General features: G+C 37.0%; 2 protein-coding genes across 2 annotated transcripts; both read right to left on the minus strand.

Moving 5' to 3' along the window:
- Positions 1 to 7,818: 7,818 nt before the first annotated feature.
- LOC145089014 (uncharacterized) lies at positions 7,819 to 9,682 on the minus strand. Its single transcript, XM_079027519.1, has 2 exons — positions 8,749 to 9,682; positions 7,819 to 8,339 (listed from the first exon to the last, which is right to left on the minus strand). The coding sequence occupies exons 1-2, from the start codon at positions 9,680 to 9,682 to the stop codon at positions 7,819 to 7,821; spliced, it is 1,455 nt and encodes a 484-aa protein (XP_078883645.1).
- An 8,143-nt stretch (positions 9,683 to 17,825) lies between these two features.
- LOC145089015 (uncharacterized) lies at positions 17,826 to 20,461 on the minus strand. Its single transcript, XM_079027520.1, has 3 exons — positions 19,848 to 20,461; positions 18,350 to 19,799; positions 17,826 to 18,134 (listed from the first exon to the last, which is right to left on the minus strand). Exons 1-3 carry the CDS (start codon positions 20,459 to 20,461, stop codon positions 17,826 to 17,828), a joined length of 2,373 nt encoding a protein of 790 aa, XP_078883646.1.
- Between the last annotated feature and the right edge of the window lie 3,986 nt (positions 20,462 to 24,447).

Below are 24,447 nucleotides of genomic sequence, written 5' to 3' on the forward strand. Positions count from 1 at the left end.
AGACAAAAGTGGTTGCACAGCTCTTCACAAAAAAAACAAACAGCCCCTTAACAACTTTGGTCTTTGGTCCAAATAAAATGATTTTTTATCCTTATGGTATTTATCTTATAATTTTTTTTACTTAATTCTGACTTTTAGAAATAATAAAGATAAATGGGCCCACCAAACCCACCTTTACCCCTTATAAACTAGTATTATGCTCATCCGGTGGACACATTGACCAATATTAAAACAACCATTAACAAATTTTCTTTTATGGGGATCCAATTTAAAAAATTTCTCATTTGCTATTTTTTGAGCATATAGGGACCTCATATTCCATGTTAAAGAACTTGGCTTGCACTTCATATCCAAAAGATGGATGAACTTCTCCTAAAATGCTGAAAAATGAATCTCGTTAATCTAGTTAACAAAAAACACTTTTTTGCATAAAAACAATTACAAAATTTATAACATCCCTACAATGGAAGGAATATAGTTTTCATTATTTTAGTTGGAATAGATGGATAGAGGGATGTTTTGGGTACTAAAAAGAAGCCAAAGAATCAAAGAATAAGTAAATTACATTTCCCTTTTTATAGAATAACATGTCGATTAGACATTTCAATGTATTAAAAATGTAAAACTAACGTATTTTAGTCTATATTTTATGATACGATGCCAAAAAGAAAAAAGGAAGTTAGTTTCGCTAAATAGCAACGTACTTTCATTTTTCTATTATTGTGACCGTATGCAAAAAATGGAAAGTTATTTTTTTTCATGCTAAATGACAATGTACTTCCATTTTTCTATTGGTTTACCCGGTTTAATAAAGGCAAAATAGTTTCTTTTAGTGCATTAAATAGCAACACATTTCCCATTTTATATTTCTTTGTGACCTAATGCAAAAAGGATAAGTTTTTTTTTTTTGTTTGTGCTAAATAGCAATGTACATTTTTATAATTTTTTTGTGCTAAATAGCAAGGTACATTTTTCCCATTTATTCAAGTCCGTCCACAATATGGTTTAAAATAAATGTATGTTTCTATATTCTAATAAAAATATAATAACCAAACTACCAAAGATAAGTATGTTAGTGTTGCTCATTTTCATTCCTAATCTATATCAAAAATGTTTCAATCCAGTTTGAATAACTTACAAATTTAAGTCACAATTCTAAATATCTATGCTTACTATATATCAACAATCTAATACAATCATCCTTAAACATAATATTCAGTCGGATACAACATTTGTGTAAACATTTTATCATTTTAACTTTCTTCAACCTCTCCATACCCTTCAATGTAAAAACACTTGTTATAAATTTACCACATTTATCCACCTCCCATACAAAAGTGGACTTGATTATATTATGCAAAAAATCACAACTTTGTTTTCCAATATAAAATCATTAGATAATTTTTTCGGATTAAATAGAACAGAATCATCATATTCATTATCTAATACAACATGATACATATACGCACCATTTGACATTATGTTTTGGAAAAAGTCAATTTTAGTGGCTATACTTTATCAACTTTAATATTTTTTGTAAGAAAAAAAAACTACCCGTAAATCAAGTAAAATAATAAGAAGAAATAGAAAATAACACCATTTGTAGATTACGAATTTTACCCTTGTTGCTTGCTCAGCCAACGGCTTCCACAACCAATCTAATTTTTTAGCCAAGGTCTCAACTTCATTGTAACATCCCGGAATTCAAGTATATCTCTTTGATCCTTTTCTTTCCTCAAGTTGTCAAAATTAGTCCTTGAAAAGAATGTTTGGCTTTTGAGTACGCTGGGCGTAAGGGAAAGTACGTTGCGCGTACTCATGAGTGTATTCTTGACGCGGAGACTACCAAGTACGTTGGGCGTACCATAGTGTACACTGGGCGTACTACGTTCAGATTGAAAGCCTAATTGTGGGAGTGAGCCTTATATAAGGAACATTATGGCCTCACTTTTAGACACCATTTCCAGAGAGCAAAACCCTAAATGTGCCCTAACCCTCGTTCTAGAGCTTGTGTGAGTGTGGTTGAGCTTGAAAGTGTTCTTGTGTGCTTTTGAAGAGAAGGAGGTGCCATTGAAGGAGCTAGAGTTGGAGGGCAAGCTTGGATCTGAACTTTCTGAGGTTGGAGCATCAGTTGGAGGTAAAAAGCTTAGAGCTTTCTCAACCTTTTTGATTTGTGCATTATGGACCATTTCTAGGGTTTTTGTCCCAAAGGTGGAGACTTTAGGAGTAAAGGAGCTCCACAGACCTTGATCTGTCCATATTTAGTGTATAATGTGATTTATATCCATAAAAATCCAATCTTGGACGTTAGGAGTGAGCCATGCATGAGATATGAGCTCCTTGGTGAAGGAAGTGGTGTGATTTAGATGATGATGACCTTTACAGCCATGCAAGGGCATAAAGTCTTCGACTTTATGGATTAGGAGACTATAGGGGGTCCAGATCTGTATTTTGAGCTAAGGTCTTAACTGATTAAGACCATAAATGAGATAAGAAGGAAACTGGGATGTACGCTAAGCGTAAATCCCAGTACGCGGGGCGTAGGGTTCAAGTAGCCCGATATCAACGTAACGGTCGAGTATGCCCAGCGTAGGGATCTGGTATGCGCCGCGTATTCCTTAGGGTTGACTTTAGTTGACTTTAGTTGACTTTTGTTGACTTTTAGGGTTTAGTCAACAAATGGGCTTTTGGACCATTGGAGGGGTAGAATGATCATTTACCCTTCCGAGAGAGCATAGGAAGGGATTAGTCTAGCCTTTGAAAGTCTTTATTAAGTAGAGATATTTTCTGTATATGATTAGGCGGAGGCTAGATCAGTGTTTCGAGTTCGAGATCATTCGAGTTACCCGAGGTGAGTCTTCTCACTATACATTACCTAGGGTGGTATCTATGTGTGGGCCGGAAGGTCATACGTGTTTACTTGAGATTATGTGTTTTGGGATTATGTATGCTATGTGCTATTCTGACCGAACCGGAGGGTCCAATGATTTACGAGGCCAGAGGGTCCTCAACCAGACCGGACCAAAGGGTCCAACGAGCTAGACCGGACCAGAGGGTCCAACGAGCTACGGGACTGGAGGGTCCCGCTGAGACACATTGACCAAAGGGTCGTACAGAGTATAGCCTTGAGTGGCGAATTGTTGTATGTGGTATTTTGGGGAACCCACTAAGCATTTGTGCTTATTATGTTATGTGTTATGTGTCTCGGGTACTTCCGAGGATCGCGGGAAGGCACTGTCGTGATTGTACACACACTCTTGATATTGAGCTATGATTATGGATCCTGGAATTGAATAATTGTGTTGAAAACTTGTTGGTTGTTTTGAGAATTAATGATGAGACATTTGTTTATGAGTTTTTAAATTGAAAATTTTGTTTGAAAAATGATGTCGTTACAAGTTGGTATCAGAGCCTTGGTTTAAGGGATTCAAATACACCTTCAGGCATATCTGAACTCAAACTGAGGATTTGAGAAAAGTTTTCAAAAAGAAACAATTTTTCTAAAAAGAGTAAAAGATTCCAAAAGAGCGGAACAGAGTAGTGTGTATAATCAGCCAACACCCGAATGGTAATTTCCCAAAATACCCTTACGTTATGTGTTATGAGATATTATGAGATGTGTTATGCATGCTAGAGTAGGCTAGGTATTCATATTTAGGACTAGAATGGCCTGATTTGTGATGCCTTAGCCTAGGAGTTACTGCTACTGTGAATTACTTCGAGTGTGAGTAGGTAGCAGAGAGGAGCTTATGAGAGGTCTACTGGGTGGTAGCCTGCACTCAGTGAGATATAGAGTACTTGTGATCTAGAATCCTAGAAAGAGGACTTGGGGTGAATACTGATGTGGTGTGGAAGGTAGTATAGGGCCCGTACTACTGGAAACACCAGACCAATGAGCATTCCAAGTAAGAATCCTTAGGGTACTAAGGAACAAGTAGGGTTTTGTGATGGAGTGCGAGAATACTCGAGCAAGTCTCTGATTTCGTTTGTGTTGCGTTTCAGAGACATCATGGTGGGTACACGCCACACTCCAGAGAGCAGCGAAGTTAGCGATGATAAGATTCACAGGATGATTCACGATGAGGTGGTTGCAGCCATTCGAGTTGAGATATCAGAGATGTTTGGGTCTATCAAGACCACGCTGATTGAGACATTTAACGACCGATATGCTGCTCTTACCGATGATGTTGTTGTTGCGGCCACCGTAGCCGTGGCCGCTGCTAGGCTACAGGGGGTGACTCGTTGCTGTACCGGGAGTTCAGCAACACGAAGACACCAGAGTTTGATGGGACTTAGGATCCGATAGCAGCGATGAGATGGATCTCTGACATTGAGGGATGCTTCTATACATGTTCTTGTCCGGAGCATCTGAGGGTACGGTTCCCGCTGAACCAGCTTCGCTTGGGAGCGAAGGACTGGTGGAAGTTTGTGACAACTGATTTTTCTTCTGCAGAGCTTACCGTGGTGACTTGGGAGAGGTTCACCACTATGTTTCGAGACGAGTACGTTCCCCCGGATGGAGAGGGAACAGTTGGCCCAGGAGTTCTTGTCCCTCAAGCAGGGGACTGAGTCTGTGATTGTGATCACACGGATGTTTCATGAGAGGGCGTTGTTTTGCCCTGAGCACGTGTCTAATGAGCAGGCACGTATGAGCCGATATCTAAGCATTCTGAGGAGAGACATTCGTGAGTTCGTGGCGAATTCGACATACCGAACATTTGCTAAGCTCGAGCCAAATGCTCGGAAGAGGGAGATTAAGCTAGAGACTCAGGCCAGGGAGGAGGCGGAGTCTCAGATAAGGGATAGGAGGTCGACATAGTCTCAGCCGGCGGCCAAGCGGGCAAAGCCCGTTGATTCGAGATTGGGAGGTCAGAAGGGCCACACTTGTAGGAAGTGCGGCAAAAGCCATGATGGGGTGTGCAGAGCAGGTGTGTGTTACAAGTGCGGGAAGGAGGGGCATATCGTGAGGGATTGCCCTAAGGGATTTTTGGTTTGCTTTCATTGCAACCAGACTGGCCATAGGAAGGCCGAGTGCCTGCAGTTGCTTCAGGGATCAGCGCATGTGACATCCCAGAATTTAGGTCTGAATCTGTAAACGGTTAGTTCACCACAGACCCTTTTGTATCTTGACCGATTAAATTTTAATGCATATTTTAATTGAAATACAGTGTCATTTCAAATAAAATAATACATGAAATTATATCATATCTCAAATTATGGAAAATATTGACCGAAACTTAAAACGCAAATTGTAACTTTGGTTAACGACGGAAAAACTAAAATATTGTATTAAACGTCTATAAACAAAGAAAATATTCTAGACTCGTAGTACATGTTTCCCTGATCGTGAATATATAAAGAATGCCAAAAACGGAGTTCATGTGCAAAAGATATGACCGTTTTAAGAAACCACACCCGTATAACACTACATTTATCCGATTTCATAAACCGAATTGATCCGTTAAGGCACTTGTACACCTCAGATAGAATGTTTGAGAGCGTTTATGAACTCAGACTACGGTCTAATATTTTATTTACTACTCGAAATATTTTTAGTAAAATATTTGTAAAAATTAGACATATCAAACCAATTACACGCAAAACTTTAAACACAAATTCCTAGTCTTCTACAACTCGAAAAATTTATACGTTCGGGTTTTTAAAATCTATCAATTGGTAGTATCAGAAAAATTTCCGAAGGTCGGGAATTGGACATGCGAATTGAAACCCGTTTTTAAGGTTAAATGAAATGTTATGCACTAAAATAAATTAAAAAAAAAAAAAAAAAAAAAAAAAAAAAAAAAAAAAAAATTTATGGATGCAGCCTTAAGCTTACGTCTCTCTCTTTCTCTCTCCATATCTCTCCCTCCTTCACTTATTTGGACTCTTATGAAAGTCAACATAGATATAGTTAGGAAATGTCCACGGAGACTTTACAAACTGATCAAAATTTTCATACTCTAATGGTGAAAGAAAAACAAAGAAACCCAACATTTGTCGATCACTCCTCTCAACCTAATTCAAACTTCATATTTTCCTCTATGTATTGCGAAGGGTAGTGTACATAACCATAATCTGACCAAGGCAAAAAAATACCCAAACAATTCCATCCTATCTCTTGTTCTTCTTTCTGTTTGTAACACTCAAGAACACCTCCGGTGGAAGTGTTGTTTCTCATTTTCCGGCAAAGCAAGGAGTCACACCAACATCTTCGTTTCCCATTTCTTATCTGTTGACCGAAGCAAACGAACCACCCACTGCCGCCACCTTTGTGACCACCGGAAAACCACCATCCTAAAATTATTGCGCATACATACAGCCAAGTACCCTCAAAACATCACCACCCACTGCCTCTATCGTTTTATTGGAGCTTCTCCACCGATAACCACTCGAAATCGCCACCCACCACCCATTTCCGGTGAAGAAATCACCCAACAGCTCCCTCCTATGTAGTTCTGCTGTTTCCGTTCACCACCACCCCCTCCCTTACCTCCGCTCTCCGTATCCGTCAAGCATAAGCCAGGACGAAGCAGCAGAAGGTCGCCAGATCACCCCCCTGCCACTCAACGCCGCCGATATCCACTATCGTCGGACTTGCTGCTGCAGATGCTAACCACTCACGACCACCGCCTACCCTCTGTAAGCCCTTCCGCCATCACCATTATTCGTGTTTTAGCCCTTACGAGCAACCAAGACCTAGAGACCCAGCAGATGGGTCTCGTTTCCCTCCATTCGTCTGTATATATAAATATATTTACCGGTTAGACATGTGTTTAAAAACATGCTAAATCTATATATATCGGTTATGAATACGCATGTAAAACATATATCTAATTTTAATATTTGTTATTGTTAAAATAATATATTATAAACCGATTTCTTACGATATGCATGCGTTTAAAAACATTATCTTCCTTGCGAATAATATTTTTTTTACTTATATCAAGCATGTACAAACATATATTTTAATCATTTACGTAAGAATTTTAACAATTATATCTTGAAAACCTTTGTGCATATGAAGAAACATTTTATCTATTTAAGCGAGTGACATACATTTTTACGGATTTATCGAACTTACTCAGATTTTATAGTGAAACTTTACCGTATAACCTAGTTAATGGCCTCTATAGTGAGACAATATTCATTACCTAAGTTTAACCACTTAGTATTCCCATTTAAACCATAACCGTTAATCCGCGAAGCGAGATATGCATGTATAGATCTATACGGTTTGACACCCCCACCTGCGGTTGCTAGCTACAACCTCGACTGATCAATCGAAGCGAGTGATAATTATCTTTAGTATAACTACGACCAGGGCCGGTCCATTGTTTTTTACTACCCGGGGCGAGATAAAAAAATTATGCTCTTATATGTGTAACGTACAATAACAAAAACATATAATCAAATAAATGTAGTAATTTCTAATATAAAAAATGCAGTAATTTTTATAATCAAACAAATAACACAATCAAAATATACAAAAAATCACCTAAAACGATGTCTTCGCGCATTTTTTGAAGCGAAAACATCTCTTATTTTACAATAATCAATATTTTTTAGAAAATCACTTTCAATACTTAAAATTGCTAATCCATTCAATCTTTCTTGAGCCATGGTACTTCGGAGATACGATTTCAAAAGCTTCAATTTTGAAAAACTTCTTTCCGCGGAAGCAACCGTAAGCGGCACCGTCAATAATATCCTATATGCAACCAACACATTAGGGAACATATCCATTCTTCTTGCATACTCCATTATTTGAATAGATATCCAAGGACTTTGACTTTTATATGCTTCATCCGGCAACATTTTCTACAAAAGTTTTAACTCAATGAATAAACCATCTCCATCAATATCATAATCTTCACCATTTTTCAAATTGGACTCAAGATTTAAACAACATTTCTTTAATTCATCATCAACTAAAGAAACTAATTTGGAACCATCAAACAAAAAACCAAATATCGATTCAAAATATTGCATTTGTTCAAATCTACTTTTTAATTGAACAAGAGCCATATCAACAAGAATAAAAAAATAATCTCTTTTAAATGCTTCTTGAGAAGATTGGTGTTCTTTTTCGGTATTTGGAATTTCATCAAAATGTTGTTTTCTTTTTTTATTGCGTTTTTGAGGAAATTCGGGTTTAACTTTAACACTATTTGCTATTTCTTTTGCTTCACTAATAGCAAAGTCAAACCCACTTTCCCTATATTCTTCAAAATAATTAATTAACCCTTCTAAATTTTTTACAGCAACATCAAGAAGCATTTCTTTGGATTGTAACTTTTTGCTTACCAAATTAATTTTGTACAAAATATCATACCATATAACTAAACTTAAAATAAATTCAAAACTAGAAAATTCACCATTTACTAGTGAATCAGCATCTCTACACACTTGTCCATTATCACTTATTATAGATAGTTTTTTTTAAAGCTTTTCTTATTTGATAAAATTGTGTTTTTATTGCTTTAACACATTCAATATGACTTTCCCAACGAGTAGCTGATAATGATTTAAGTGTTAGATCAAAAACAAACTCAAGTAAAACACTCCATCTTTTGGTTGAATTGGAAAAAACATTATAAAGCGTTTGACATGTACCAAAAAAAGTTTTTGCCTTTTGGCAAGAATTTTCCATATCACACAAAACCAAATTTAAACTATGACATCCACAAGGCATATAAAAAGCTCTATTATTTATATCAAGCAATCGTTTTTTAACACCTTGGTGTTTACCTTTCATATTTGCCCCATTATCATACCCTTGACCACGAACATAATTAATATCCAAATCAAGAGATTTTAGGGCATCTTGTAAAACATTAAAAAGACCAAGACCGGATGTATCTTCTACAATTAAAAACTCTAAAAAAAACTCTTCAACTTTTAATGGAACACTTTCCAAATCTACACATCTTATAATCAAAGTCATTTGTTCTTGGTGACTAGCATCCGGAGTGCAATCAAGAATTATAGAAAAATATTTTGCCCTTTTGATTTTTTTTATAATTGCACATTTTACCTCGGATGCTAACATTTCAATTAATTCATTTTGAATTTTATGACTAAGATAATGATTATGTGTTTCTTTGTCTTGAATCATTCGAAAATGTTCTTTCATTACCGGATCCCACTCTGCAATTGATTCAATTACACTTAAAAAATTGCAATTTGAGTTTTCATAAATTTTTTCATTTGTACCACGAAAAGCCAAGTTATTTTTTGCTAAACATTTTACAACAGAAATAATTCTAACCATAACTTCTTTCCAATGTTCAGTATCTTTTTTTATCATTTCTTGAATTTCTTTGTCAATTGTTTCGTTTTTATTTAACCTAATTCGCGTTTCATTCCATGTTCTTAAATTATCCATATGATCGGAACTATTTTCATGTTGTTTTAATGTTTCACTAAGATGCTTCCAATCTTTAATTCCTTCGGTTGTCAAACTACTTTTAGTTCGAATAGTTTTAAACAACTTACAACAAAAACAAAAAACTTTATCAAGTTCTTTTGAATACACTAACCATTTTCTATCAAAAGAATCACCATTTCTTAATTTCCGAATGAAAAAATCAAATGAAAAATGTCTACCAAGTGAATCTTTTAGAAAAATTGTGTTGGTATCAACTTCTCTATTTGGCCCTTTTTCTATTAGTAAATCTTTCATTTTTGAATCTAAATCATCCCATACTCTAGGATCAAAAATATTAAAATCACTTGGTTTATCTTTATCAAAAAAATCATTTTTTTCAAAATCATTGGAAATATCAACCGAATCATTGGAAGTACTAGGTGGAACATTAAAATTATTAACCGGATCATTGGAATTTTGATTTCTAACAAAATATTTATTTAAAGACCCTCTTAATTGATTAGCCTCTTCTTGTTCTTTTCTTTTTCATTTTCTATTTTGAGCACCCGATGGTTGTTTTCGGGGAAACATATTTAAAAATCAGCCAAGAAAAAAGTTAAGCAAAGAAAAAAAATCAATAATTCTAGTTATAAAAGCTAAGCAAAGAAAGATACAACCTGGCCAAAGTTTTCATTATTATTTCCCACTTTGAAGATGCCAATAATCTGAAAATTAAAACATACAATCAGAAATACAAATCCATTTTCAACAAGTACTGACTAATAAGTAATAACACTACAATGAAATAAATATATACCTTTCAAGATTTCAAAATAAACAAAAATCAGCCTCCCAAGTCCCAAGTCCTGATTCACATCACAGAAACAAAAACAAAACTTTAGATAATTCAGAAACTGTGGTTGATGTTCATACAGAAATATAAAAAATCATTAAAAGAAAAATAGAAAACTTACCCTAATAAGTTGAAGAGCACAAAATGAGAACTGAAAAGAGAATTCAGAAACTGTGGTTCACTTCGTTTTCTATTTGAAAACAATTGAAAATTCCAATTTCCAAATCTGCAACTCAAACAACAAATCATAATATTCAATTAATCATATTAAGAAAAAAGAAACAATGATTGAAGAAAACTCATAGACTCACAGTCAATTGAAGAAAACTCACCCAAAATTCGAGTTTATCAGAATGAAGAATAGAAATTGGCAAATTGCAATCAGAAGAAAACTCACGGCTGTGTTTGATTTCTTGCCTTCTTCACTGGTTCGTAGTTCCCTTCGTTTGTTGTCGGTAATTACTAATTAGAAATCATCAAATCAAAAATCAGATGTTGGTTTCCTCGATTGAACGAATAGGCTATAAGTTTTAGAGAAGAATCAGAAGATTGATTGATTGAATAAGAAATTGAGAAGAAGATTGAATAAGAAATTGAGAGGTCAAGATTTATTGATTGAAATTGAATGCATCGGCTGAATCGGTGATGCTCACACAACAAACACGTTGAATCCATTCGACCGTTGGTCGACCGACTCCTAATCTCCCGACTCCTCATCTCCCGATTGCGCTAATTCACTTGGCCCTCAAGATCGCTGAATCAGAATGCGGAATGGCGAATGCCCTAATGCTGACTTGCTGGACTATTGGAGTAATTGGGTTTAATTTTTGGGCCAAAATTATATACATATATTATAACTTACTGGATAAAAAATATGCCCTCATTTTTTTGATGCCCTGGGCCTAAGCCCAACTTGCCCATGTAGTTGGGCCGGCCCTGACTACGACGTCTAATGAAGTGTTGTGCAGGGATTATAATGGGTCACATAGCTCGGTTATAGGACTCACTATAGGCATTAACCAGACTCTTTAACTAGAAACCACGTATTCGGTTTATCTGTTTATCAAGCATTTTTAAGTATGGATTTACTTATGGTTTAACTTTTTATCAAGCATTTTTTTAGTATGGATTTACTTATGGTTTAACTCTTTATCCAACATTTTAAGTATGAATTTACTTATGGTTTAACTCTTTATCAAGCATTTTAAGTATGAATTTACTTATGGTTTAACTCTTTATCCAACATTTTAAGTATGAATTTACTTATGGTTTAACTCTTTATCAAGCATTTTAAGTATGGATTTACTTATGGTTTAACTCCTTATCCAGCATTTTCAGTATGGATTACTTATGGTTTATCTATTTATCAAATATTTTAAGTATCGATTTACTTATGGTTTAACTCCTTATCCAGCATTTTCAGTATGGATTACTTATGGTTTATCTATTTATCAAATATTTTAAGTATCGATTTACTTGTGGTTTAACTATTTAACAAACATTCCAATCACGAAATTACTTATGATTTCTTCCTTTATCAAACATGGTTTTAACCACAAAAGAAATACTTTCTAGACTTATAAAGTATCATTAAGTGGGGCAAGTTGGGGCCTTGATATATTGGACCTTTCAGGGTGATTGCCAGGGTAGGCAAGGTAGCATATCAGCTGGAGCTACCTGAGGAGTTGAGCCAGATCCATAGCACTTTCCACGTAACCCAGTTGCGGAAGTGTGTAGCTGATGAGACGGCAGTAGTGCTATTAGAGGACATTCAGGTAGATGCGAGCTTGAATTACATTGAGAGGCCGATCGCGATCCTAGATCGGAAAGCGAAGGTTCTGAGGAACAAGGAAGTGCCTCTGGTGTAGGTCCAGTGGAAGCATCGGAAGGGGTCCGATTTGACTTGGGAACCAGAGTCGGAGATACGGGAGCAGTACCCCGAGTTATTTAGCAAGACTTCGAGGGCGAAGTCAGATTCTAGTGGGGGAGAATTGTAACATCTCGGAATTCAGGTATATCTCTTTGATCCTTTTATTTCCTCAAGTTGTCAAAATTAGTCCTTGAAAAGAATGTTTGGCTTTTGAGTATGTTGGGCGTAAGGGAGAGTACGTTGCACGTACTCATGAGTGTATTCTTGATGCGAAGACTACCCAATACGCTGGGTGTAGCATAGTGTACATTGGGCGTACTAGGTTCAGATTGAAACCCTAATTGTGGGGGTGAGCCCTATATAAGGAACATTATGGCCTCACTTTTAGCCACCCTTTCCAGAGAGCAAAACCCTAAGTGTGCCCTAACCCTCGTACGCTGATTAAGACCATAAGTTAGATAAGAGGGAAACTGGGACGTACGTTGAGCGTAAATCCCAGTACGCGGGGCGTAGGGTTCAAGCAGCCCAATATCAGCGTAACAGTCACTACAATAAAATTTCGATTTAACTACGGAAAAATTGCGTAGCAAAATGATGTAATTTCGTAGCTAAACCTAAATAACTACGGAAGTTGCTACGGAATTTGCCAATGAGATTCCATAGTAAGATTTCTTGTAGCAAAATGTTTAACTACGAAATTATAGTTCCGTAGCAATTTTGCTATGGCCGTTGCTATGACGTCTATCCGTAGCATTTCAACTACAACACACTTCCATCACAATTCTGTAACAATGAGTTCTGTAGCAAATTCCGTATCTATTTTGTTCCGTAGCAAATTCCGTAGGCATTTGGTCCATAGCAAATTCCGTAGCTATTTGGTCGTAGCAAATTCCGTAGCCATTTGCTCCATAGCAAATTCCGTAGCTAATTGTTCCGTAGCAAATTTTGTAGCCATTCGTTCCGTAACAAATTCCGTAGCCATTCATTCCGTTGCAAATTCCATAGCAAATTTTTTGTAGTCAATTCCATAACAATCGTTCAATATCATTTTTTCTATAAAATTCGGTTATTTAATTTGACTTATTATATCAATTTACAAAAATACAATTAATATAAAACCAAAAATAATAAAGTATTTCTATAGAAACTAAAAGAAATATCCAATAAATCAAAATATACATATTTCAAAATTAAAAATCGCTACAAATTTAACGTAAAACATTATTCGATACATAATATTCTATCATTATTTAATAAAAGTTTTGACTTGTTCACTCAATGTGTTAATGACATTCATTGCTTGTGCAAGTTGTTGTTCAAACTTTGCTTGAACATCCACATTTTTCTCTTGAAACTCCACATTCTTTTTCTGAGCATCCTCATATTTTTGCTGAACATCCTCATATTTTTGTTGAATATCCTCATATTGTTCGCGTTGTGTCTCAACTAACTTCTTCAAATTCTCAATCTCGACTTTTGTCTCGGCATTGTTATCCTCGTATTGTTCGCGATGCATTTCAGAAGATCCTTTACTAGAACGAATGCGCTTTCCATATGAGCCAACTCCATATAATCTCTTTTTTCGATCATGTCCCCCAACAACATCATAAAATAGTTTGTCCTCATCAATTTCCTCTCCTATTGCTTCCAAGCGATCACATCGTTCCATAAAATCATCCTATAATTTTATAATTGTGTTGAGATAAACTTATACAAAAAAAATCAAAAAAAAATTTACATGAAATTATTAAAAATAAAACTTACATGAATTTTTTTAGCTTTGTCAACTAAAAAAGTCACTCCATCGTGATTCTTAGTGTGTGTATACAAGAATAGTTCATGGTGTGCCGGATCATGTCCCCAAAGCTTCTTCTACATATATACAAAAAAATCAATATTAAAGTAGATTGCTATTTTTACATTTAGGCTTAGATATTTAAAAATGAAAAAATAGCAACTTACTTTTAGGCTAAACCCATTTAAAAATCAAAATGGAACTAGATTGCTATGATACAAAAGTAAATGAAAGTAGATTGTTATTTTTTGCATATAGGCTCCACTCTTTAAAAATGAAAAATAAAGTAACATACTTTTTAGGATTAGTCCTCTTAAAAATCAAAATGGAACTAGAAAAACTATAACATACAACTAAAAGAAAGTAGATTGCTATTTTATGTATTTAGGCTTAGTCCTTATAAAAATCAAAATAGAACTAAATAATGGTATTTCTAAACGAAAGTAGATTGCTATAATATAAAATTAAATGAGTACTTACTAAATCAGAAGCAATCTTGGAATGAGAAGCCGATCCACCGGTATGCGTATAAAGGGCTTGTCCATTAGCTACACCTCTACGCCTATTTTTTTTTGTTTTGTTCTGATTTCTTCTTGAACTCTTCAGTATTCCATCTTGCAGTCCAGGATGTCCACACTTATGATGTTACATTAACAGGTTTTTTTTAGAGTCGGTTTTTTCCATTTGAGCTTATATTGTAGATATATTGTCTATATCTTTCCTTTGCCTTATTTTCCCAACAAGCTTGGACTAACGGAGTTTTTGCATCATCCCAATAGCACTTTTTCTACAATACAAAATATATAGATGAGTTTTTAAGTTAATGAGTACCTAATAATTGCATAAACGAGATACATACATGAAACTCGTCCCAATAAAGAAGTTTTGTCTCGTCGCTTAAAGTTGCCCAACTATACCCGTTTAAATCAACTCTTTTACCAAAGGATTCATAGATAACGGAAGAACATGGGCCCGAAGGAAATAACCTACAAAAGAAAAAATTAACATTGTAAAAATCATGAAGCTCAATGTTGATAAAAATGTAAGAATTTTAACTTACTCCTTATCTCGCACTCCAATATATAGACGCCCATCCAGTCCTGTAGATCCAAGTAAATACTCTTGATGTTGAACGCCAACAATTTCCTCAACCGATTCACTACAATTTGTTGTGGATGTAGGTACAGATGATGTAGTAGATGCAGGTGTAGATGATTGCATAGATGTAGGTACAAATGATTGGGTAGATGATGTAGGTAAAAATGACTGGTTGGATGATGTAGGTAAGGATGATGAATGTGTTGATGATGTGGCACCCATAGTACCAACATGTGAAACAAATGTTGGGGCAGATACAATACCAACAGATGATAATGTGGTACGAGATGATGATGATGACAATGCTGGTGTAGATAATGTTGGTGTAGATAATGGGACAGATATATTACCAACAGATTTTTCATCATTGGTACGTTTGTTTATGAAACGTACACTTGTATGTTGCTTTCGTTTCAATGTGTCTCTTAATAAGAATTGTGACATCTTTCCTGAAATTTTAAAAACTTAAGAAGTTATAAATATGTTAGATCACAAATATTATAGAAATAAAGACTATTTGAGTATGATAAATGACCGTTTTACCCTTCACCAACTTAGCACATTATAACATAGTTCAAAGGAATGTTAGGAAGGGAAAAAGGGGTGTCTAGATAGTATACACAAAATGAGGCCATTACTCAAATCATTTTAAACAAGAGTGCTAATACACAAAAAAGATATAGGACCAAAAATTCAAAATTATCTATAAAATATTTTGAATTTTATCTAAGATAAAGTTAGAAAAACAATAAAAATTTGAACCCAAATGGAATGATTTCTATGGTTGCACAAAAACTGCAATTAAAATTACTACCAATCAATAGGTTTGTTTGTTGGTAAAGAAAGACCTTTCCTATAGTACTCCCAATCAATCGGCTCTGGCTCCTGCATTATCCAACAAGAAAAATCATTAATTGATATATCTAATAAAAGGGTAAATGCTGATTATAAAGATATTTCTTATAATTGAGATGCGAACAGTAGAATTTTATCTATTGTCATCACTTTGTTTGTTTTTGCAATGTTATTCATTACTAAGTAGCTACCATGTTTAGTTTGTTCATACTTCATTCATACAATACTTCCTTCATGCATACATCACTCTTCCATAGAAGGAAACAAAAGGCTTTAAATTTATCTATCAAGCAATGTGATTAATATACCATAATAACACCATTCTTAGTGATTTATCTTTCAGATGGGCGAATCATTTTAAGAAGATAAGAAACACCTGCAACAACATGAAGCCGACTGTTGGGCACACCCGTTTTGGCAAGAGCTCTACCATGTTTATCCAACAATACAAAACAGGGAACAAATATTACCTGGTCAGAGTGTTACAAGATGTTCTTTCCTACATCTCGGAAACAATTGTTAACTTTTTAGTTGGTGAATCTGTGAAAAGGTTTAGTTTGAATGTTGTGATAGGGATTGATCTAGTTATAAAATTGTTGGAATCATTTGCTGAAAACCAAGCTTCTCTTGTATCTGAAGAAGAAGCTATAATGCTTTGGATTACAGAAAAGTAAAATCCAAAGAAAAAAATCCCTAGACTCTTTAATTAAGAGGCTCAAGGATGTCAAGTAACACCCTGTGTCTACTCTACTTGCTTCAAGATTCCAAAAAGTTTGTGTAATATTATAAACACATTTTTTACTGACAGGTTGAGAAAAAAATTTGCTTATCAGAACTTGTTCAGACCATTTAAAATATATTATTGTCTGCAAACTATTCTTCAATTACTAAAAGTGAACTTGTTCACAGAATCATGGTCAATAACGTTGACATCATAGAAAAAGGTATGTAAATCATCTTACGTGTCTTCATTTTCAACATTATAATCAAGTTTTGTTTGTTTGAACAGGAGAGATTAAAGATCAGATAAATGTTCTTGTAAACAAGTTACGAGACAGATTTATAGTAGGGATCTTTTGTACAAATGAGTAATAATTAAATTCAATGATTTGAATTAATATTTGTGGGAAAGTCTCATTTTAATGCAGATTAATGGCTTAATGAAGAAACTAATATACTTGTTGCATATTTACAGTATCAACAAAGGGTTCTATTTGAAGTCGGTTACTAGAAAGCTTATGTAACCACAAAATTAAGAACTCACGAGGAGACAATAAAGAGGAATTGCAAACAACCATGTTATTTGAAATTTCACTTCAAAAATCTAAAATCAAAGTATATCAACCATGTTATTCTCGTCCGATGTTTCCTAATTGCAAACAAAAACCAAGAGCAGGACTGCATATACGCACCCAAACACTTACAACATTATCGCAATGTCTATAATTACAATAATCAGATGCTCATTGTACGATTAAAAAAATAGTAAAAATCGACATCGCTAACCTCAGTTATTTGAACTTGAAAGTTGAAACGAATTGAGGCTTGCGTATGCACAACTGTGTAGGCAAATTATCACCGGAATTGCCTCCTACAGGCGATGATCAAATTGATGATGAAGTTAATAATGTTCACGAACAGTCAGAAGATGTTCGACGAAATGTCACAGAGGGATTGGAGAGTGGAAATAATCGTAAGACCTCTGAATCCCTGTGCAGCTTCATCCAATTCTTTGCAAATTTAACGTGTTAAAGAGAAAAATCGAGAAACATAAACAAATGAGGAATGAAGAGAGAAGACAACGTAAAAACTCACATAGTTTTGAAACCATGTAGCAAAGTTTTCATCCACTTCAACAGCAAGATCATCTTCACTTATATCCGGATTTAGGTCTTTCAATGACTCTTCATACTTCTTGTACATTACCATTTAAATTGTTTAAACTTTTGAGATTAAATAAAAACTGACTTAAATGTTGTTCATAATACTACCTAAGGTAAGGTTGCATCTTCTCTTCATTAACCAATATGTAAGAATGTGCTGCATTGAATTCCTCATCAGTCAGACTTCTACTTTTGAGTTTCCCATATGGGCGGCCAGGATATGAAAATATAGTTAATTTTTCATTGTTATCTTCATCTTCAAATCCCCCATCATCATTTCGAGGCACCTTTCTGTTACGTGTATGAACACTAGGCTCAAAATAGTGAGACCAAAAGTTTGATGCTTCACGAACTAAGCATGCATTGCAAATCGACCCTTCCACTCTAGCTTTATTTTTCACATCTTTTTTCAACTGGTGAAGAAATCTAAAGCATAACATTTGATATGTTAACCAAGAGTGACAACTTACAATTTTGAAATATAATGTGATTTACAAAACAAACCTCTCAAATGGATACATCCATCAATATTGCACGGGACCGGCTATCATTGCTTGATACGGTAAATGTATCGGCAAATGCTCCATTGAGTCAAAGAAACCAGAGACAAAGATGGTGTCTAATTTACAAATAATGGGATCTCAGCTTCAATCCTTTTCATGTCTTCTGTTGTAATTACTGTTGAAGTTAAGCTTTTGAAGAAAAGACTTATCTCAGTAACTGCTTCCCACACATTTTTTGGCAACATCTCGTGGAATGCAATCGGCAACAATCTTTGCATAAAAACATGGCAATGATGACTTTTCATTCCAAACAGTGTACATGCACTCAAATCTACACACCTCCCCAAATTTGAAACATAACCATCGAGGAAACTCAAACTCTCTACCCATTCACATACGACTTTCTTTTGCCTCTTCTCTAATGCACAATATGCTCTTTGATTTTGATCAACTCCTTTTCTCTTCTTACAATAGAGTTTCAGATCATCTCTTGCATTTGCGTTGTCCTTTGTCTTCTTCTTAACATCCATTATAGTGTAAAACATATTCTCAAAAAAATTCTTCTCACTATGCATAACATCAAAATTATTTCTAATGAGGTTTGTTTTCCAATATGGTAAATCCCAGAATATGCATCGCTTTTTCCAACCACATTTTCCACGTGATTTATTTACTACGTCGGCATTAAGTTCAGTCACTTTTAACAAACCAAGTTCTTCAATTTGCCTTATGGTTTCTTCACCATTCATACTTGGAGGAGGACCTTTTATCTCTACACGATTCTTTTTGAACTTATTTGTATCTTTTCTATATGGATGATCAGTGGTGAGGAATCTTCTATGACAATCAACCCAAGATATCTTCTTACCATTTTCAAGCCTAAAAGCTTGTGTATGTTTCCCACAATATGGACATGCTAGCTTCCCTACAGTTGCCCATCCTGATAACATTCCATACGCCGGAAAATCGCTTATTGTCCACATCAATGCAACTCTTAATTGAAATTTTTTTTTCAAAGAAACATCATAAGTTAAAACACCTTCTTCCCATAATTGTTTGAGTTCTGCAATAACTGGTTGAAGGTAGACATCTAGCTTTTGCTTAGGGTTTGTAGGTCCAGGCACAATTGCAGTCAAAAACATGTAAGGCTCTTTCATACACATAAACGGTGGCAAATTATAAGGTGTTATAATGACAGGCCAAGATGAATATTGTTTTCCTGAAGCACCATGGGGTTGAAACCCATCTGTACATAGGCCTAATCTAACATTACGTTTTTCGGCTGCAAATGAAGGATGGTTAATATCAAAGTGCTTCCATGCTTCAGAATCAGATGGATGACACATTACACCGACATGGTGGCCATGATTATTAGCATGCCATCGCATGGAAGTGGCTGTTGTTTGTGAAGCGTATAGTCTCTTCAACCTTGGAGTCAAGGGGAAATAATGCATCCTCTTGAAAGGTATACGCGAACGTGTGGACGAATTTCTAGACTTTTTGTACCTCTGTGCGTTGCAAAATTTGCACCGATCAAGATCTTTGTCACCCCTCCAATATATCATACATCCAGACCTGCAACAGTCAATCAATTCCACAGGTAAACCCAATGCTTATATTAACTTTTTGCTCTCGTATAAACTATCAACCATGTTATTCTCCTCTGGTAACCAAACTTTTATCAATTGACAAATGGCATCAAAACATAACTCATGGATGTGATATTCTGATTTGATATTCAATAGTCGAGCTATAACAGATAGTTGTGTCGCCTTTTTACAACTAGGCCACAACTCTCTATCGGCTGCCTCTAGCATATCAAAAAACTTCTTATCTTTTGGATTTCGCTCCTCATCAAGAGTTCTAGTCATGAAATCAGGACCCGCTGCATCCATAACCATTTCTCTATAAGTAGTATCATGGTGTTCATTTAAACTCGTGTATGTATCATTCATCCCTAAGGAAATACTATCCAATGATGTTTCTCCATGTTTATCCCAAAACCCATAATTTGGAACAAAACCAAACTTGTATAAGTGATATTTTGCCTCATCAACTGCTTTATATGCTTTGTTATTGCATTTTGTGCATGGGCATTTAATTTTATCTCCATCCATATAACTTTTCTTAGTAGAAAAAAACTCGATGAATGTTTTCACACCATTAATGAAAACATGAGAAACATGACCACGATTATCAAGTCGTTCATACATCCAATTTCTATTTCTATTGATCATTTTATAATATCTGTACACAAATATCAAAAACCAGGTGTAATCAGGGAATAATAAAAGATTAGGAAACAAACATACTAACCTTACTTCTTGAAATGAAAATATTAATCTAAGAAAATAACATGCAAGTATTTAACTCCATATCCTCGTCAAGATAGAACAACCTACTCTCCAAAAAGTGTGTAATATAACACCTTACTTGTAACAGCCCAGATTTCCAGGTATTATTCATTCTTATATTTTTAGTATTTTGTGAGGAGACTCGGTGAGTTGGAGCTCAAACTCGCCGAGTAGGATCGCGATTTGGACAAGGATTCGCGTCTGGACTCGGCGAGTCCAAGGAGTGGACTCGGCGAGTCCATGCTGTTTAATGAAACCCTAATTCCCCGGTTTGGAGTGTATTTAAGGGCACTTTATAGCCTCCCATTTGCGGCTACTAGTCCCTTGAGAGAAACCTAAGAGAGCTAATTCGTTTTGGGAGAGAGGAAGTCACTTTTGGGCCTTTGTATTCCTTGTTTAGCAAGAGGAAGGTGGCAAGAGCAAGGAGGAGGGGAGATTACAGCAGATCCAGAGTCCAGAGGCTTCATTTTGAGGTAAGGGTTCGAATCTCCTTTAGTTATAGGGTTGATCTTTAGAGCTAGGGTTTTATACCCCTTTTTGGAGAGTGATTACGTGAAGCAAATGGTCCCTCTTCGAGTTTGTGCCTTGGATCTGGACTCAAAGAGGTCCAGAGACCTTAACCAATGGAGCTTTTGGGTTATTATGGAGTCTTTGGACCTAGGTGGTTATTTTTAGGACAAAATATCCTTTTGATGCCTTGTGGGGGTTAAACAAGCATCAAGCTTCGAACTTTACGTAACATTCATTCTTGGGAAGGCTAGATCTAGGGTTTGGGAAAGCAGATCTGACCTCAGAAGGTCAATAAAAGTGTGTGCATGGCATGAACTCGCCGAGTTGTTCTTGGGACTCGGCGAGTAGGGTTGGGGTTTCACGTAATATGTTCAGTGAGTGGACTCGCCGGGTTGGGGGATAACCCAGTGAGTCAGGAAGAGTTAATATGGGGATGAGTCAAGCCGGAACTTTCCGAGTTGTTCTTGAGACTCGGCGAGTTGAGTCGTGGTTGCCCTGCGATTCAAGCCAGGTGGAAACTCGTCGAGTTAAGGGAGTACTTGACGTGCCAAGAAAGATCTGAGGGAGTCAATGAACGTGTTAGACTCGCCGAGTTGCTTTGGTGCACTCGCCGAGTCCGGTCAAAGTTGACCGTTGACCAGAGTTGACCAATGTTGACTTGATAGGTCTAGTCAACCTTTTGTTGTAAAATTGTTAATTAGAGATATATTGTATTATAGGAAGATTATAGTGCGGAGGATCGAGCACGAGTGATTCCAGGGATTTGCGAGTTATCGAGATACACGAGGTGAGTCTTCTCACTATACTTTACCTTGAGTAGGTAACTAGAGTTATGTGATACAGTGCTTGTATGTTATGTATGTGTTATGTGTTGCGCTGCATTATTCTATGTGATTTATGATGTTCATGTTTACAGAGTTAGAACCTGAGGGTTCACAGAGTTTGGGTGCACGGACCCATAGAGTTATAGCCTCGAGTGGCTAATATGTGTTATATGTGGTATTTTGGGGAAGTCGCTAAGCTTTGTGCTTACAGTGTTTGGTGTTATTTGTTTCAGGTACTAGTGACGACCGTGGGAAGGCGCCGGCTTGATCAGTACACACACATGGGATTTTATGTTATGAGATCTTGGGATTTTTGTATGACATGAATTGTATTTCAAACATGGGTGTTTTTATGAATATTAAATGAATTATGTTTTTATAAAAATGCGAAAAATTATTTTGAAATTTACGGTGTTACAAGTTGGTATCAGAGCCTTGGTTTGAGGGATTCGGTACACCTTCGGGAGTATTTGAACTCAAACTGAGGATTTGGAAAATATTTTCAAAAGAGAACCAAATTTTCTAAAATAAGTAAAAGATTTTAGAGAAACCCAGAGTAGAAACGTGTGTACGATCAGTCAGCGCCCGAATGGTGAATTCCCAAAATACCCTTATATTATATGTTTATGAGATTGATATGATGTATTCTCTTGCTAGAGTAGGCTAGGTATACCTATTAGGACTAGAGTGCCCTGATTTGTGATGCCTTAGCCTAGGGTGAGGTGAGCTGCTATGAGATGCTTGAGAGTGAATAGGTAGCAGCGAGGAGCTTATGAGAGATCTGTTAGAAAGTGATAGAGTGCTTGGATTTTGGGATCCGAAGAGGAGGATTTGGGGTGTATACTGAAACGGTGTGGACAGTAGTATTGGGCCCGTACTATTGAAAGCACCGGGGCGGTGTACAGTTCAAGTAAGAACCTTCGGAATGCCAAGGATCAAGGAGGGAAGAGTTATCGAGTGTGAGTATGCTCGAAGGGATTCTAATTTATCGTATGTTGTATTTCAGAGGTAGATCATGGTGAGGACACGTTTTATGCCAGAGAGCAGTGGGGCTAGTGATGAGAAGATCCGCCGGATCATCCACGAGGAGGTGGCTGCGGCCATCAGGGTAGAGATACCAGAGATGTCCAGGTCTATTAAGACCATGCTGATTGAGACTTTCGACGAGTGTTATGCTGCTCTTTCTTAGGCTGCTGTTGCAGCGGCCACTACAGCTGTTGCTGCTGCGAGGCTATAGGGTGGTGATGCGTTGCTATTCCGGGAGTTTAGCAACACGAAACCGCCAGAGTTTGATGGGACCCAGGACCCGGTGGCGGCTATGAGGTGGATTTCAGACATGGAGGGGTGTTTCTTCACTTGCTCATCTCCTGAGCATTTGAGAGTCCGGTTCGCGCTGAACCAGCTTCGCTTGGGAGCGAAGGACTGGTGGAAGTTTGTGACAGCGCACTTTTTGACTGCCGAGCTTGCAGCAGTGACCTGGGAGAGGTTCACTGCCGTGTTCCGAGATGAGTACGTTCCCCGGGTGGAGAGGGAGCGTTTTGCCTAGGAGTTTCTGACCCTCAAGCAGGGTACTGAGTCTGTTACGGTGATTACCAGGATGTTCCATGAGAGGGCGATGTTCTGCCCTTAGCACGTGTCCACTAAGCAGGCACGCATGAGCCGATATTTGAGTATCTTGAGGCGATACATTCGGGAGTTCGTGGCGAACTCCTCGTACCGGACATTTGCAGAGCTTCAGGAAAATGCCCGGAAGAGGGAGATTAAGCTAGAGACTCAGGCCAGGGAGGAGGCGGAGTCTCAAGGGAGGGATCGGCGACCGACACAGTTCCAGCCGGCAGCCAAGCGGGCCAAGCCCGCTGATCCTAAATCTGGGAGCCAGAAGGGACGCACTTGTTGAAAGTGCGGCAAGGGTCATGATGGAGTATGCAGAGCTGGATCTTGCTACAAATGTGGCAAGGAGGGGCATATGGCCAAGGATTGCCCCAAGGGGTTTGCAGTATGTTTTCACTACAGCCAGACCGGACACCGGAAGGCGGAGTGTCTGCAGTTGCGGGGATCAGCTCAGGGAGCACCTTAGGGATCTGCCCCTGCCGCCATCAGAGCTACCGAGAGTCGGCCAGTGAAGGCCGAGGTGCCGAGGGCACGAGGGAGAGCCTTTCAGTTGACCGCGGAGGAGATCCGCGCAGCGCCCGATGTCATGGCTGGTATGTATTCTTTCGTGTATTTATTTTGATAATTGAGATATTATGCTTATATTATGTTATGCATAGGTACTTTTCTTGTGAATTCTGTACCTGCCTTGGTGTTATTTGACTCGGGTGCGAGTTGGTCTTTTGTATCTTTGGCTTTTAGTCATCATATTAGTGTTAGTCGCGAGGCACTGAGTCGGCCTCTGAGAGTTTCCATAGCTGACGAGAGGGCGATATATGCCACAGAGGTGATCCGCGGGTGCATACTCGAGATTTTCGGTGTTGAGTTCCCGATTGATGTGGTTCCTATTGCGATGGGTGATGTCTGTGTCATTGTGGGCATGGA

Source organism: Lactuca serriola, chromosome 2 (genome assembly GCF_051521515.1).
Source record: "Lactuca serriola cultivar US96UC23 chromosome 2, Lser_US96UC23_V15, whole genome shotgun sequence".
NCBI lineage: Eukaryota > Viridiplantae > Streptophyta > Magnoliopsida > Asterales > Asteraceae > Lactuca > Lactuca serriola.